At 38.7% G+C, this 12,833-nt stretch overlaps 1 protein-coding gene across 2 annotated transcripts in view; it reads left to right on the forward strand.

Annotated features, from left to right (window-relative positions):
* LOC116054717 (protocadherin-9) overlaps positions 1-12,833 on the forward strand; it is a 219,687-nt gene that overhangs the window by 46,872 nt on the left and 159,982 nt on the right. For both annotated transcript variants that reach the window (XM_031306412.2, XM_031306413.2), the window contains exon 3: positions 6,917-7,018. In XM_031306412.2, coding sequence (XP_031162272.1) covers positions 6,917-7,018 — 102 coding nt within the window. The remainder of the gene's footprint in view (positions 1-6,916; positions 7,019-12,833) is intronic.

A 12,833-nucleotide genomic window follows, 5' to 3' on the forward strand; every position in this document is an offset into this window, starting at 1 on the left:
AGGTGGACTTATGCCTTGTAAATTGGACGTATATGAGTGAAAGCATTGCTCGGCCTCAAGGGTTACTGCTCAGTTGACTTAAACGCAGCACTTTCACTGCAACAGCTTCTTCAATTCGCTGAGCTCTTTTGAAGCGAAGCAGTACTTTCAGAATGAACAAAGAACATTTGACTAGATGGGGAAACAAAGACAGAAGCAGACAGATAGAGACACACAGGAGGAGACAGGCAGAAAATGTCTGTGTTGTGTAAGGATGGTCGTGGAGCTGTATAAAAAAAGCTGTCACACGCTTCTCTGACAATGAAAGAGTGTTATGTTTCTATCAATCACACACTCAGTGGATTTTATAAGATCACCTTCTTGTTTATGTTGAACTTTAACTATTTGATTTTTAAAGGATCTAGTAGGTTTGGTTTTCAATAAATTTACTATTTTTGTTTTAAAAAAAAAAAGAGAAGGTTTGAGCTGTTTTTTCAACACTGACAATGACTGTTAGTGCCCCGAAAGAGTAGATACTATTTGAAATGTTTATTTAGCCAATAATAAATAAATGATTTCCATGGACAGAAACCCAGCAAATAAAGATAACTTAAAGTTAATGACTCAATGTTTTTGCACTTAAAACGTTTCTTTGCATGTGGTAGAAAATAGCAGTCAAAGGAGTAAAAAAGGAATAATTTAAAAACACATAGAATACAAGGCCATAAACAGTTTTAAACAACACCTAGAGAGTGTATATATATTCAAGAAGATACTGTTCTCTCAAGAGGAGCGAGCATGAACTACTGTCTGCAAAATGTAATAATGGTCAGAAAAGAGCACAACAGACTGACCACTAGAAACCCAACTGATCTCGGGGAAAAGTGCTGCTCTGCAACAACTTTCTTCTCCTTTTGTAGATTGCTCCTTTGGGAGAACTCCCTTGGTAACACTATTCTGAGGCCAGAAGCACAGCCAAGACCCCCAGTGAGATGAAGTTCTATGCTTGAGAGATGAAAGGCACACTTACAGAATAGATGAAGGGCGAAGAATAAAAATAAGAAAGAAGTCTGAAAATGAGAAAAGACTTTTCTCATCAAACTTGAATGTCACATATTAGTTTTGGTTGTTAATAGGTAGAAAACAGCTTTTAAAACAGATAGTGTTTGTTCAGTCAGGTTACAATTATTGCAAACTGACATCTTTATTACCTGGATCTCATTTCACCATCTTAGAACAGAAGTTCCAGCTGTGCAGAAATGGCAGAGAATTGCTTTGTTAATGCATTCGCTGTGTTCTCTGGACGACCTGCAGCATTCTGCCTTCTCGTCCTTGCACTCCCAATTTATAAAATCTGCTTATTAGAATTCCACCTCAAGTCCTGCTGAATTCCTTGAAGCCATTAGCAGTTGTTGAGAATGGTTTGGGCTGGCCTCAGCATCGATTGTAATGACGAGGACAGGGTGCCAGAGAGAATCAATGCTTCTCCGTGGCTCAAGAATGAAACTGTAACAGCAAGACTGGCCCCATTGAGTGCCGGACGGCTGTCTTTTTCAACCGCTTAATTGATCAAGGTTTTATTTATCTTGTCACAAGACTTTAACCTGATTTGTTTTCCATTCGCTCACAAAGCACCTTCATTGAAGAACCATGTTAACAATCCACAGTATTACGTTTCTTTTTTCCCCCTCTCTGAACACACTTTAAACATTGTCTCTGTGTTCATTTACATGTAACAGGGGCACTTTTAAACTCAAGTAGTTAATTATCATATCAAACATAATTTCTTTATTAATGTTTGTAGGCACACACACATTCACAGAGTCGGCTTTTCATTAGAGAATATTCTTTTTGTATGTGTTTTAATGCAGCAGAGGGAGTGGAGGGCAGAGAGCTGAGATGAATTCCTCTCCCTTTGTTCTTTCTGAACAAGGCAGAGGTGCATCATGCACACCCTCTTAACTCTGCAACTGTGCAAAGATGTCCTTGTAATTGGGTGATATTTTTTACTGAAATACCCACTGCATGCACTCCATTACGTTTCTGTCATAAAATACCCTCCTCACTGTCATTAACTTAAATGGAATGTCAATACTTAGTGTGTGGAATGGGAAGCGTGGAAATGAGCTTAACACTGCAACCCATAAACATAAAGTTTAATGCCGCCACCAAAGGAAGGGCCAATCACAGCATAGCTTTGCAAATCAAAGAATAATAATCACAGATTTTCTTGCCCAGCCATCTCAACAGCTTAATATAAATAAGTTAGTAGCACCCTCTTGTGAGCTTTCATTTTCTAATCCTCACCAATTTCCTTCCCTCCGTTCCATTTTGCTTTGCACACTTTGCCTTTCCTTGCATCCAAACTACACAGTCCTCCACCCCCACCCCTGTTGTGCATTCCTTTCAATTTGTTTTAGGCCAAAATGTAAAAAAAAAAAAAAAAAAAAAAAAAACTAAACAACTAAATCTAATTATTTGGTATAAAGTAGGGATTGGATTGAGGCATAAGAGACAACGCTGCTCAGCTGATCTCCATCTGATATCACGAGGAAGATTCCCCACACAGGACCACTTTATGGGCCCATTTTGTACTACCCTATGACTGTAAGTCAGCAGGCTGCTTAAAAGGAGACAACTGTGCCAGCACAGGGCGATTATTGCCTTCATATATTAACCCATATTGGGCAATTTCAAGAGACAAGTCAGATGATGCTGTGATAGATTTTACTGTGCTGTAAGTGTTAACTATTAACACTATTATAAGTGTAATACGGTTATTGTTGTATATCATCTGTTCAGATGACTGCACTCAGTTTGCTCTCCATTCGCCAGTTATAATTGCCATCCTCACATCCATTTCATGAGAAAAAAAGTGTTTTTCGTAATTAAAATGAAATAATCATGTTAATATAGTGATGTGACGAGTTAAGCAAATAAATGGCTAAGTAAATAAATAATGATCGAAGAGCTGAGATGAGTCATTCACATAACATGACAGGTATTGTTTTTCCCTCTGGAGTCTTACCACTAGTCACAAGATAAACATCATGTTCTTTTCTTAGCAGTACACACACACACACACACACACACACACACACACACACACACACTAGTTGAGAAACAAATGTCTTGTGATGTAAATGAAGAGTGCATACACTGGTATCTCTAAGGTAATTAAACAGAAGTAAAGGTCTACTGTGACTGGGAGGGCTTGTCAGGGGTGGACTAATGGTAAAGCTGATTAAAGTGTGTTTTATTCCCCTAATTAAACTCATCTTCTCAGCCCACAGTTTACAGACACGTTCAACAGAGTAGGTTTACAGGCCCACTGAGACTTGCATCAGTATGTTGTTGTTCTTACCTTTACATGTTGGTTATAAAAGTTCATTTTCTTCACGGTTACCAATGTGATCCAAAGCAATATTAATTGTTTGTAATACAGATGCAGTTTTTAACTGAACAGCTGTTGTACAATATGCTTTTTCTCCAAAGCAACTTAGCCATGAGTGCATTCTCATCAACAATTGTAAGTGCATCCCGCCCGAACACACAGCTAACAGTCAATCCAGTGCTACAGTACAAATGCTTAGAGTTTTGAGAATATACAGTACTCATCGAATACAGAGGTGATATAACTCAATTTGGCATGAACACCCAGGGCTTCAACTTCATGATGACACATGCCACATGCTTGTGAAGTGTTTTCCTACTTGTGCTTATTCGGTATTTTTGTGACTCACTATGAACTTGACTGTGTTCTATCTCAAAGGTAGGTAGGTGCAGTACAGAGGACTGTGGCTCAGTTTTTAGAACTGCAATTTCATAGCAAAGGGGTTCTGGGTTCGAACCACTGTGCATTTCATGTGCTCCTCTTTCCTATTGCAGTTCAATGGCTAGAAGTTACGCTAAACTGCAAACTCTAAATTGCCCATGCACTGAATAACATTGTTTGTTGATGTGTGCTAGCCCTGTAACAGAATGGCATTTGAGCTTGTATTTTTCAGCTAATCACACCTATACTTGTAACAGATAACCAAAATGTAAAATGTCTTTTTAGTGTATTAATACATGTTTGTGGCATTGTGAATGACTGTCATCAAGTAAAAATTGTGCATCAGGATGTGTGAAATGAGAACAGTGCATGCAAGTGTCAGCACCCTCTGAAGATGTCAGGGAATGCCCCCTCCTATCCCTGCTGTCCACCGTGGTCCTGAGTGGCTCTTTTTTCTAATAATGTTTAACCTGTTCTTGAATTGAACAATGGTTTCTCTGGGAAATGAACAACGCAGTAGGCAAATGTGTTACTGTATATCCTCCCACACAAATGTAAGGTGCCATATATTCATGTCATGAAGCTGCATCTCCTACAGAAGAAAATCAGTTTATTTTTGGGAGGGTGCTCTTTTGTCCAGACTGTTGTAATGTAACTGGTCATGACGGTTGCCAGTCCCACCCACACCATCTGAAAATGTATTCATCAAACGCAGCATAGCTTTGAAACATGCCTCTAGCCACACAATTACCAAAAGTCAGTGGCCACAGGCTGTTCTGGGACTTCATTATGATGTTGCTGATTTAATTTCAGTCTCTTTTTGCAACTGTCCCCTCAACGGCACTGTACATTTCTGGAGTACATTTAATGTAGGACTCTCCATCAGTCATGCCACCCTCAGCACTCCCTTCATCCTCTACTGCTTAAATTAAATTGGAAACCAAATCATTTTTACCCCCAAAAGACCAAAACACCTACACCACAACTATTTGCCATTTAGCAGTTTGTCTTGGACAGAGCTTTGTTTTATTACACTTGGTTGCTTATTAATTCAAAATAAGACCAAATATCAATTTGAATATTAAAAAGGAAGGAAAAGATTGGCACCAGAAAGCAGAACATATCAAAAGTAGAAGCCTTTCTTTGCGCTACCATAACTTTAATTATCTGTTTCTCTTTCGCTGCAACCTTTCGATCCAAAATGTTCTACATTTGCCATTTCAGCTAATGGAAAGTGTACTAAGACATCATGTCACTGCCAGCACTCAGTCAATCTCAATCACCTGTTTTATTCATGCACCTTATTTTTGTTGTCAGCCTTGACAGGATCAAACACTGCAACCGAGGATTTACCAGGATCACTCTGACATTGTGGACTGAAAAATGATCAATTATAATATTGCCAACTCTTACTTCCCCTCTCTCTGGCTAGGTACTAATAAATAATCTCACATTCTGAGCAGTTTTTGGAGGACTGCCATTAATTAGAGTGACAGACAAGTGGAATATATTAAGAATAGGCATACTGAGATAGAGTGTTGCTCTACCCCTCTTTCACCTATTTTCCTCAGCTTTTGCCAATAATTGGTATAGTTTGTGAGAGAAACTGTTGTCTTAACACATATTAGGAATATAATGTTAGAATTTTAACACTTACGGTTAAAGTAACAACGGCAATGAATCAACACAACTTTTATCAGTGTAATTAACAGCAACCTGAATAGGACACAAGGCTTAAAAATACAGTCACAATTTTTTATCATGGCATTATAATTATATCTTCGAAATCCAAAAATGTTCGCTAGTGGGTTGTTTCTATTTCCAACCTAACCAAAAATCTTAACAAAACTAACTGCTATTCTATAATTTTCTTAACCAAAAAAGTATGGTACAGTAATAGAGTAGATGGAATTTTCAGTTTTACCATGCTTGCCATCGCACACATAATTACTGTATAACTATTGCACTAATGGACATTGTCGCATTAACAAACTACTCCTACTCTTCATTGATATTTGCCGATGACAATGTTCCAAACAAGCATGATAAAAAGAAATTTTCATTATTTAGTATAATATTTTTTTGTGAAGATGATACTGTTGTATCTGGCTGAACTGTATAGTATGTTACCATCTTCTCATTTCTGTATGGTCCATACTCCTATACACAACAGTTAACTGAGCCTGTATGTACATAGACAAATTATTTATAATCTTCTTCATATTGTAAAATGTGTAAGTATCGTGATGGGGTTGGTAGCTGATTATTTGTTTAAGTTTGTGTGTGTGAGTCAGACGATGGAAACAGTTTCATGCCAATGACAGCAGACAGTCTGACAGACTGACTGGCATGTTGCCATTCAACATAGCTGAGCCTAACAGAGCATGTTTCTGTGCTGCATAGCTAAATAAAGCTGCAAGCAGTTAATATATTGGTAGCCAAGATGTTAACAAATAACTGAGCAAGTGCAATTGAGTTGAGTATTTTTAGGAGACAGAAAACTATCTTAAGTAAGCAAGTTTGGCAAAAAATATGGCCTTTGCTGATAAGAAGCACACGTCGGAAGCTATATAGTGCTGCCGCCTAGATAACCCATTCCCTCCTTTCTCTCTGCTTTTAGTTTGTGTTGTTGTTGGTCATCTGGAAGTCAGTTAAAGACAGTGATTTATGCATGGGTCTTCATGCAGCATAGCCTCATTACACACAGCCATTTTGAGAATCAGCAGATAATTACAGTATACATCATAGACCTCATGGGGCCCAGCAGATTCAGTCTATTCCACTGGCCTGTCATTTAGGCCGCCATAGGGCCTCAGGAAAAGAAAACTGGATTCTAACCTCATTTGGAATATGATTTGCTCTTTATTTTACAGGAATTCTCATTGGAAATTTGTTGTGAAATGTTGAATTGGCAATTTTTTAATTACTCTACTGTGACTAGTCATCATAGAAAATGGATTAATTGCTAATGGTATATTTTTATTAAATGAAAAGACCGTAAAGACAGTACATAGTCAAGATCTTTTGAGGGCAGTAAAATAGGTATAATATAAATGACTAAATTAATGAAGTCTTTGCCCACAACTATTTGTATGAATGACAATTAAACCAGAGCTAAACAACTAATTCTAACAGACTTTTTTTTTTCAATCTTCCATGAAGGGAACATTAACTCGTGCCCGAACTGAACTGAACCCTGAATATCTGGACCTCCGTCCGCGAGCCGAGCTGAACCCTGAATATTGGACCCCTTGCACCCCTTTAGTGAGTACTGATGGTCTCATTTCTCACTAAACGATCACCATAGATTCACTTAACACAAGTCATTACTTTTAATATATTCAAAATATGTTGTATAGTAATTTTACTTCACCATCCCATGCAATGGCATGCTAAGCTCACTCATGATTTATTAGATGCAGTATCATTTTCTCATCCATGACTTCATCTGATTATGTATGAGACACTGCGCTAAAACAGACTCTGCTTTCTTCATATCTTTTCCTTCTTCTCTACAGTGTTTAAGTATATTTTGCCTCTTAGTTACTGTGACATATTGCACTTACAACATCATTAAATTCAGGGCCTAATGTGATGCTAATATCCATGCCATTTTTACTTGAGTAATACGTATTTGTCTCATTACCTCAATGCTTAGAAAACACAGTGCTTGATAGTCATCTGGGGGTTGGAGAAGGTTTGCTTGTGTTGCTTTGCTTGCACACTGGTGAATCTTAATGATGTCAGTTTTTCTTACTCTCTGGTATCAACTACAGCGTATCAACATGGGGAGGGTTTCTTGTAAACTAGTAGTCTCACCATATTCTGCCTCCACTGCAGTGCCAGGTTCATTTAGTTCTGCCCTTTCATTATGCCGGAGTAATTTGCTGTCTGCACATTTTCTAATTATGTATTATACACAGTGGTAGTTAGAGATTCTTCTGTAGAAGCTGCTCTATCTACTATATATTTTTTATATATATATATATATATATATATATATATATATATATATATATATTCTTCATGATCTCTGCATTGTGAGCGTGGAATATTCCACTGGAAAACTTGAGCCTGGAGGTTTCTCCGTCTGAGTTCAAGGTCTTTGCTCAGGCATTACTGAATCCATAGAGAGTTATTGATTTGAGTTGTTGTCAATAGAGCCGCTTTATATCAGCCATGTGTGTGTCTCTTCGTTTTCAGCATATTTAATATTGCTGCTGCCCTTATGTTATTAATGTGTGAACTATAGCTGAGTGATTGTGATATACAGAACAAATAAGGTCTAAACTCTAGCTTAAACATGCAAAAACTATATACATATATAAATATGCAAAATTAGCTTGCAAATTATTGATTAGTGCATTTGACATTGTGTGAGGGCATGATGGACTTGATATATTTGTGTTTTTTATAGACTAAAGGAGAGAAAACAGTTTATAATATTTTTTGTCTTGTAGTTATATTCTCATTAGTTGTAGTCTCAGATTTCCCTACATTAAAAATTAATCACCTGTTGTGCTCCCTTGGGTCCTCCATCAGTAATTGGGGTAACAAGACAGAGGTATAGACACAATGTAAACACAAGGAAGGGAAGTCCCTCCTACCCAAACTCCCTTGGGCTGTGCTCAACAGACTGAGAGAAAGACTCCAATGTGTGTACGTTATGGGAGTAGAAAGCTGAAACTTATTTCTCTGTATTTGCTTGGTGAGCAGCTTACTTTGAAATAAATGGACTGCCATGTTTGAATACTTCATCCCTTCTTTCAGTGGCAGTTCTTCATTGAATTACACCCAGGGCGAGACCCCCTTTGAGCACGCAAAAGAAAATTAAAAAAAATACAAAAAAACCCACAAAATTGCAGAATTTTGTATATTTATTTTAAGTTCTGATGAACTATACTGTCATATTTTGTGCAGAATTGTGTTCATTGTCTTTTGAAAAAGTGTGTTTCCTGTTGAAATTGCAATAGTTAAATAACTGGATTCTCTTAAGTGTGTTTTTCAAATGTTCTAATGAAGGATTTGTGCAATTGAGAAATATAATTTTCTCTTTCACTTATGTTGTTATAATAATAATATATATATATATATATATAATATATAAGATATATCAAGAATGTAACAAGAGCAGAGAGCAAGAATAATATAAAATAATATAATATGCAAATAAAATATAGAATAAATATTCTAAATAGCACAAATCCTTCATCACACAAATGTGAAAACACACTAAAGAGAATCTAATTATTACACTATTGCACTTAGAACAGAAAACACAAACTAAAACTAAAACCTGACCTTTCTGGCCTTCCTTGATGCAAAATCATCAATGATGTTATCATATGAAATCTGCTCCCCTATTGAATGATTGATACTGTGGGAATGGCCAGTGAGCCATTCCTGGTACATGGTTGACCTCAGGTATGACTTGATCAACTTTAGTAGAAAAGCTCCTCTCTGCTTGAGCCACAGTGAATGGCAGAGTAAGTGCAATCCTGAGAGCAGTCCAAAAGTTAGGGTAGATCTCCGATAGATCCTTATCATGCATAAAAGTGATAAGCTCAAGGAGGCTCATGGTCCCCCGTCCCCCCCCCTTGTCCAGACCGTTCCATTTGGGAGACCAAGCAACATAGGAGCCGATTTATGTTTTCCTCCGTGGGTGCTCACAGGCGCATGCCCTTTAAAAAACTGCATTTCAGACGGCCGACACTGACAAGAACACACACGCCTATCAACTCGATAATAAAGCCGTTAAGTAGGCTATCTTTCAACTCGGGATAGGATTGGAGATGAAAACTTTAACTGACACATAACCGCGATCAGCTTCGTGGGTGCTCAGTATTAGTGCCTCGGAGCACCAACGGTATCGGCGCCTATGCCCAGCAACACGTTCGACCCAGAGGTGAACTGTTCCCCGCTCCCCCTTCCCTTTCCCCTTCTCACACAGCTTCTCTGTGCATGGTACCTTCTCAGCAAGCAGGAGCGCAAATTTGTCAACTCCCCAATTCCCCACTTTCCCACACGGTGAAATGATAGATAATACAGTAGATACCGCTTCGAGGATTCTTTTTTTTAAGTGCTCATGCCGCCCCCCATGTGTCATGAAAACATGCTTCCCCGGGCGGCTGCCCTCTTCGCCCGTGCCAAAAAACGCTACTGCCTTCTTTAATACATCCATGGCTGCAAACACAAGATGCCTTTTGACCTCTGCCTGCCATATTCTTCTGCCCCTCCAAACAACCACACATACTCTCTCCTCAGGCCATGTTTAACTATGTTAAATTTGCAACTTACAGTATACTGGGCACCAAGTGAAAGCAAGCACTGCACAAAATCCTACTGTGATGGTCCACTGCCAGCCTGATCTACAATATAGTGCGGATTGGGCAGCATTTTTCTGTCCGAGCCCGGCCCGCATCTGACAGAGCAGTAACCGAACTCGACCCGAGCACGACAGGCATTAAGATATTTCTGCCAGGTCCATTAAGTCAAGAACACACAGACAATAAAAATGCTTTAGGAAATTTTATTGAATGAATTCCGAATTCGATTTGGCGGGATGGCTCTGTTCCGAGGAGTCCCCTGACCTTTCATGAGCACCATGAAAGAGCAGAGAGTCAGCAGAGGGACAGCAGCAGCAGATTTAGGGGACGCTCACACAGTTTAGGACTGGGAGAGCTAAACTATTCCCCCATATGAACAGAGCAGCAACGATGACATAGAAGCAAATGCGACGTTATACACCACAAGGTGGAGCTGGGGAGGAGGTGGGTTGCATAGATTCGAGCAGCAAGCAGTTAGGAACAAACTAAAGCAGCTTTAAGTAAAGCGCCCTGTTTGAGAGTTGACCAGGGGGCAACAAGCGCACGTTAACACAGGCGTGCACAATAATCTGTTTTAAATTTAAAATGTTCAATGCCTTATCACGCTGATATGACCGAGCCCGACCCGAACCCGACCATCATTTCTGAATATCTGTCCGAACCCATATACCCGTCGGGTATCCATCCTCTAATCTACAATAGAGTGTTGAAAAACTAATGTCCTAAGATTATCTCTCTTTTTCCTCTTTTCGTTTCTCTCTCTATTTCTCTCTCTCCAGTCTTATAAAATACATCAGAATGTTTATTAAAGAACTACAAATGCAGTAGGTCAACATGTAAATATATCAGTTGGTATCCCTTAGGACCCTCGTTAAGTCCACAAGCTGTTTGTAGACATTGTTCCTGAATTTGTGTGATTTCATTAAATGGAAAACCCACTGGTAATTAAAATAAATAGGAAAATATCCCTTTGTTTAAAATTGTATTCTCACAAGTACCAGTCCGGTGGTAACACAGCACCTTGTCACTTGTACAGTTTCTCTCATTAGATCAGAATTAATTTTAAGTTCCATTAACAAATGTGACTTTTATCTTTGAGGCGTCTTTCTTTTTATGAACCTAAGACATATTCCCTAAACATAAATGGTTGACGGACCTATAATATGATATATGGGACAGTGTATGCTTTGTTTCTCCCTTCAGCTTACAAAGTCAATATTTGGACTTTAGCCTGATTTAATGAACAGAATTTCTCAGAGATCTCTCCCGAGCGGTATTTGACTGGAGATCTCTCTGGCTTCGTTAAAGCACTGTGCTGTTTGGTTATTGGGCCTCACCGGACTAAAGAAGCTCAACGACAAACACAGAGGAGGCCCCTTTCTTCCAGCCCAAGAGGGAATGATGACTCTCATTATCGCCTCAAAGCAATATGGCCACAGTGCCCCTACTCAGCAGCCCTATTAAGTTACCAGACAGCTTCATTGTATTGGTGTTCGATAATTTCCTTGCTTCTGTCATTCGTAGGGCATCAGGGAGTTGCTGTATGGTGAGGGAGGGGTTTGGAAAGTGGCAAGAGCTAACGTGAAAAGGCACAGCTGGCTGAAATGATTCCCTCCCATGGTTGGTGGATCTCTGGGCAGACTGTTAAATCGTCCTTGGCCACACAGACACCTTCCCTTCATTAGTTGTTCAATTTTATGCAAAAATCATGTGGATTGGAATGCATGCTTGAGTTTATCATGTGAAGTAGTAACAACACACAACAAATTGCATCCTCAACAGTAGTTGTTTTGCGGCAGGATAAATGCATTAAGAATCTGGGAAAAGTCACCTTGTAGTCTATATGACCCACTGATTTATTGGGAGTTTTTCACTCTGTGGTCCCCAGACTCATAGAGATCAATATATGTACTGCCATGTATATTTATTACCAGTGTCTGGAACACTGGCGTTTCCAAATGTATTACAATATTGGCGTGCAGGGAATCCAAAACAATCAAAGCTGTATGCCCTCGAGGGTTTTCTGTATGCCACTAAAATTAACTGTGATACATGACGTCCCTTTTTGAATTCACAATATCAAATAAGATTACATGACAATTTAGAAAGATATTAATTTAGCTTAAGCTCCATCTTTTTAGTGTTAAAAAGTAAGACGTGATGAGTAATAAGTGACCGACTTTTGGTTTAACGAGCCACAGGTAACTAAGCGTTATCGTATTCTAGCTTTATAGCTTCTTGTAGCATCTTGTTTTGACAAGTTGCTATTTCATCAACATTGTGTTATGCTGGAAATTGACCCTAACAACAATTACACCATTTCAGGACTGTAAAGCAGGTATTTGAGTTTGGAGAACGTTGGAGAAATGTCTGAACCAAGATTAGTGGAGTCAAGAGAGGCAGGATTACAATCTGAGCTAACAGCGGAGAGATCCACTTTCTGAGATGTACGTTGTTTACGGTTCTTGTAAATTTAATCAGCTTTAATTACAGACCTTTCAATGGCAATTTGAATGTTAGATGATGTCACTGAAAAATTGTGGGTGGTAAAAAGGAAGGGGAAGGAAAGTATGCCCACCACCACTAGACACTTTTGTGTATATTTAGTTTATCATTGCTCTGTAGGAGATGAAACGGCATGTATGTGGGTTTACCTTTCTTGAGAAATTATGGACAGGTTTTGGAAAATTGTGACCTAAAGTGACACATTATTTCACAATCACTTCCAGTATTCAGTAACGTTGCAGTTTTAG

Source organism: Sander lucioperca, chromosome 3, assembly GCF_008315115.2.
Source record: "Sander lucioperca isolate FBNREF2018 chromosome 3, SLUC_FBN_1.2, whole genome shotgun sequence".
NCBI classification, from domain to species: domain Eukaryota; kingdom Metazoa; phylum Chordata; class Actinopteri; order Perciformes; family Percidae; genus Sander; species Sander lucioperca.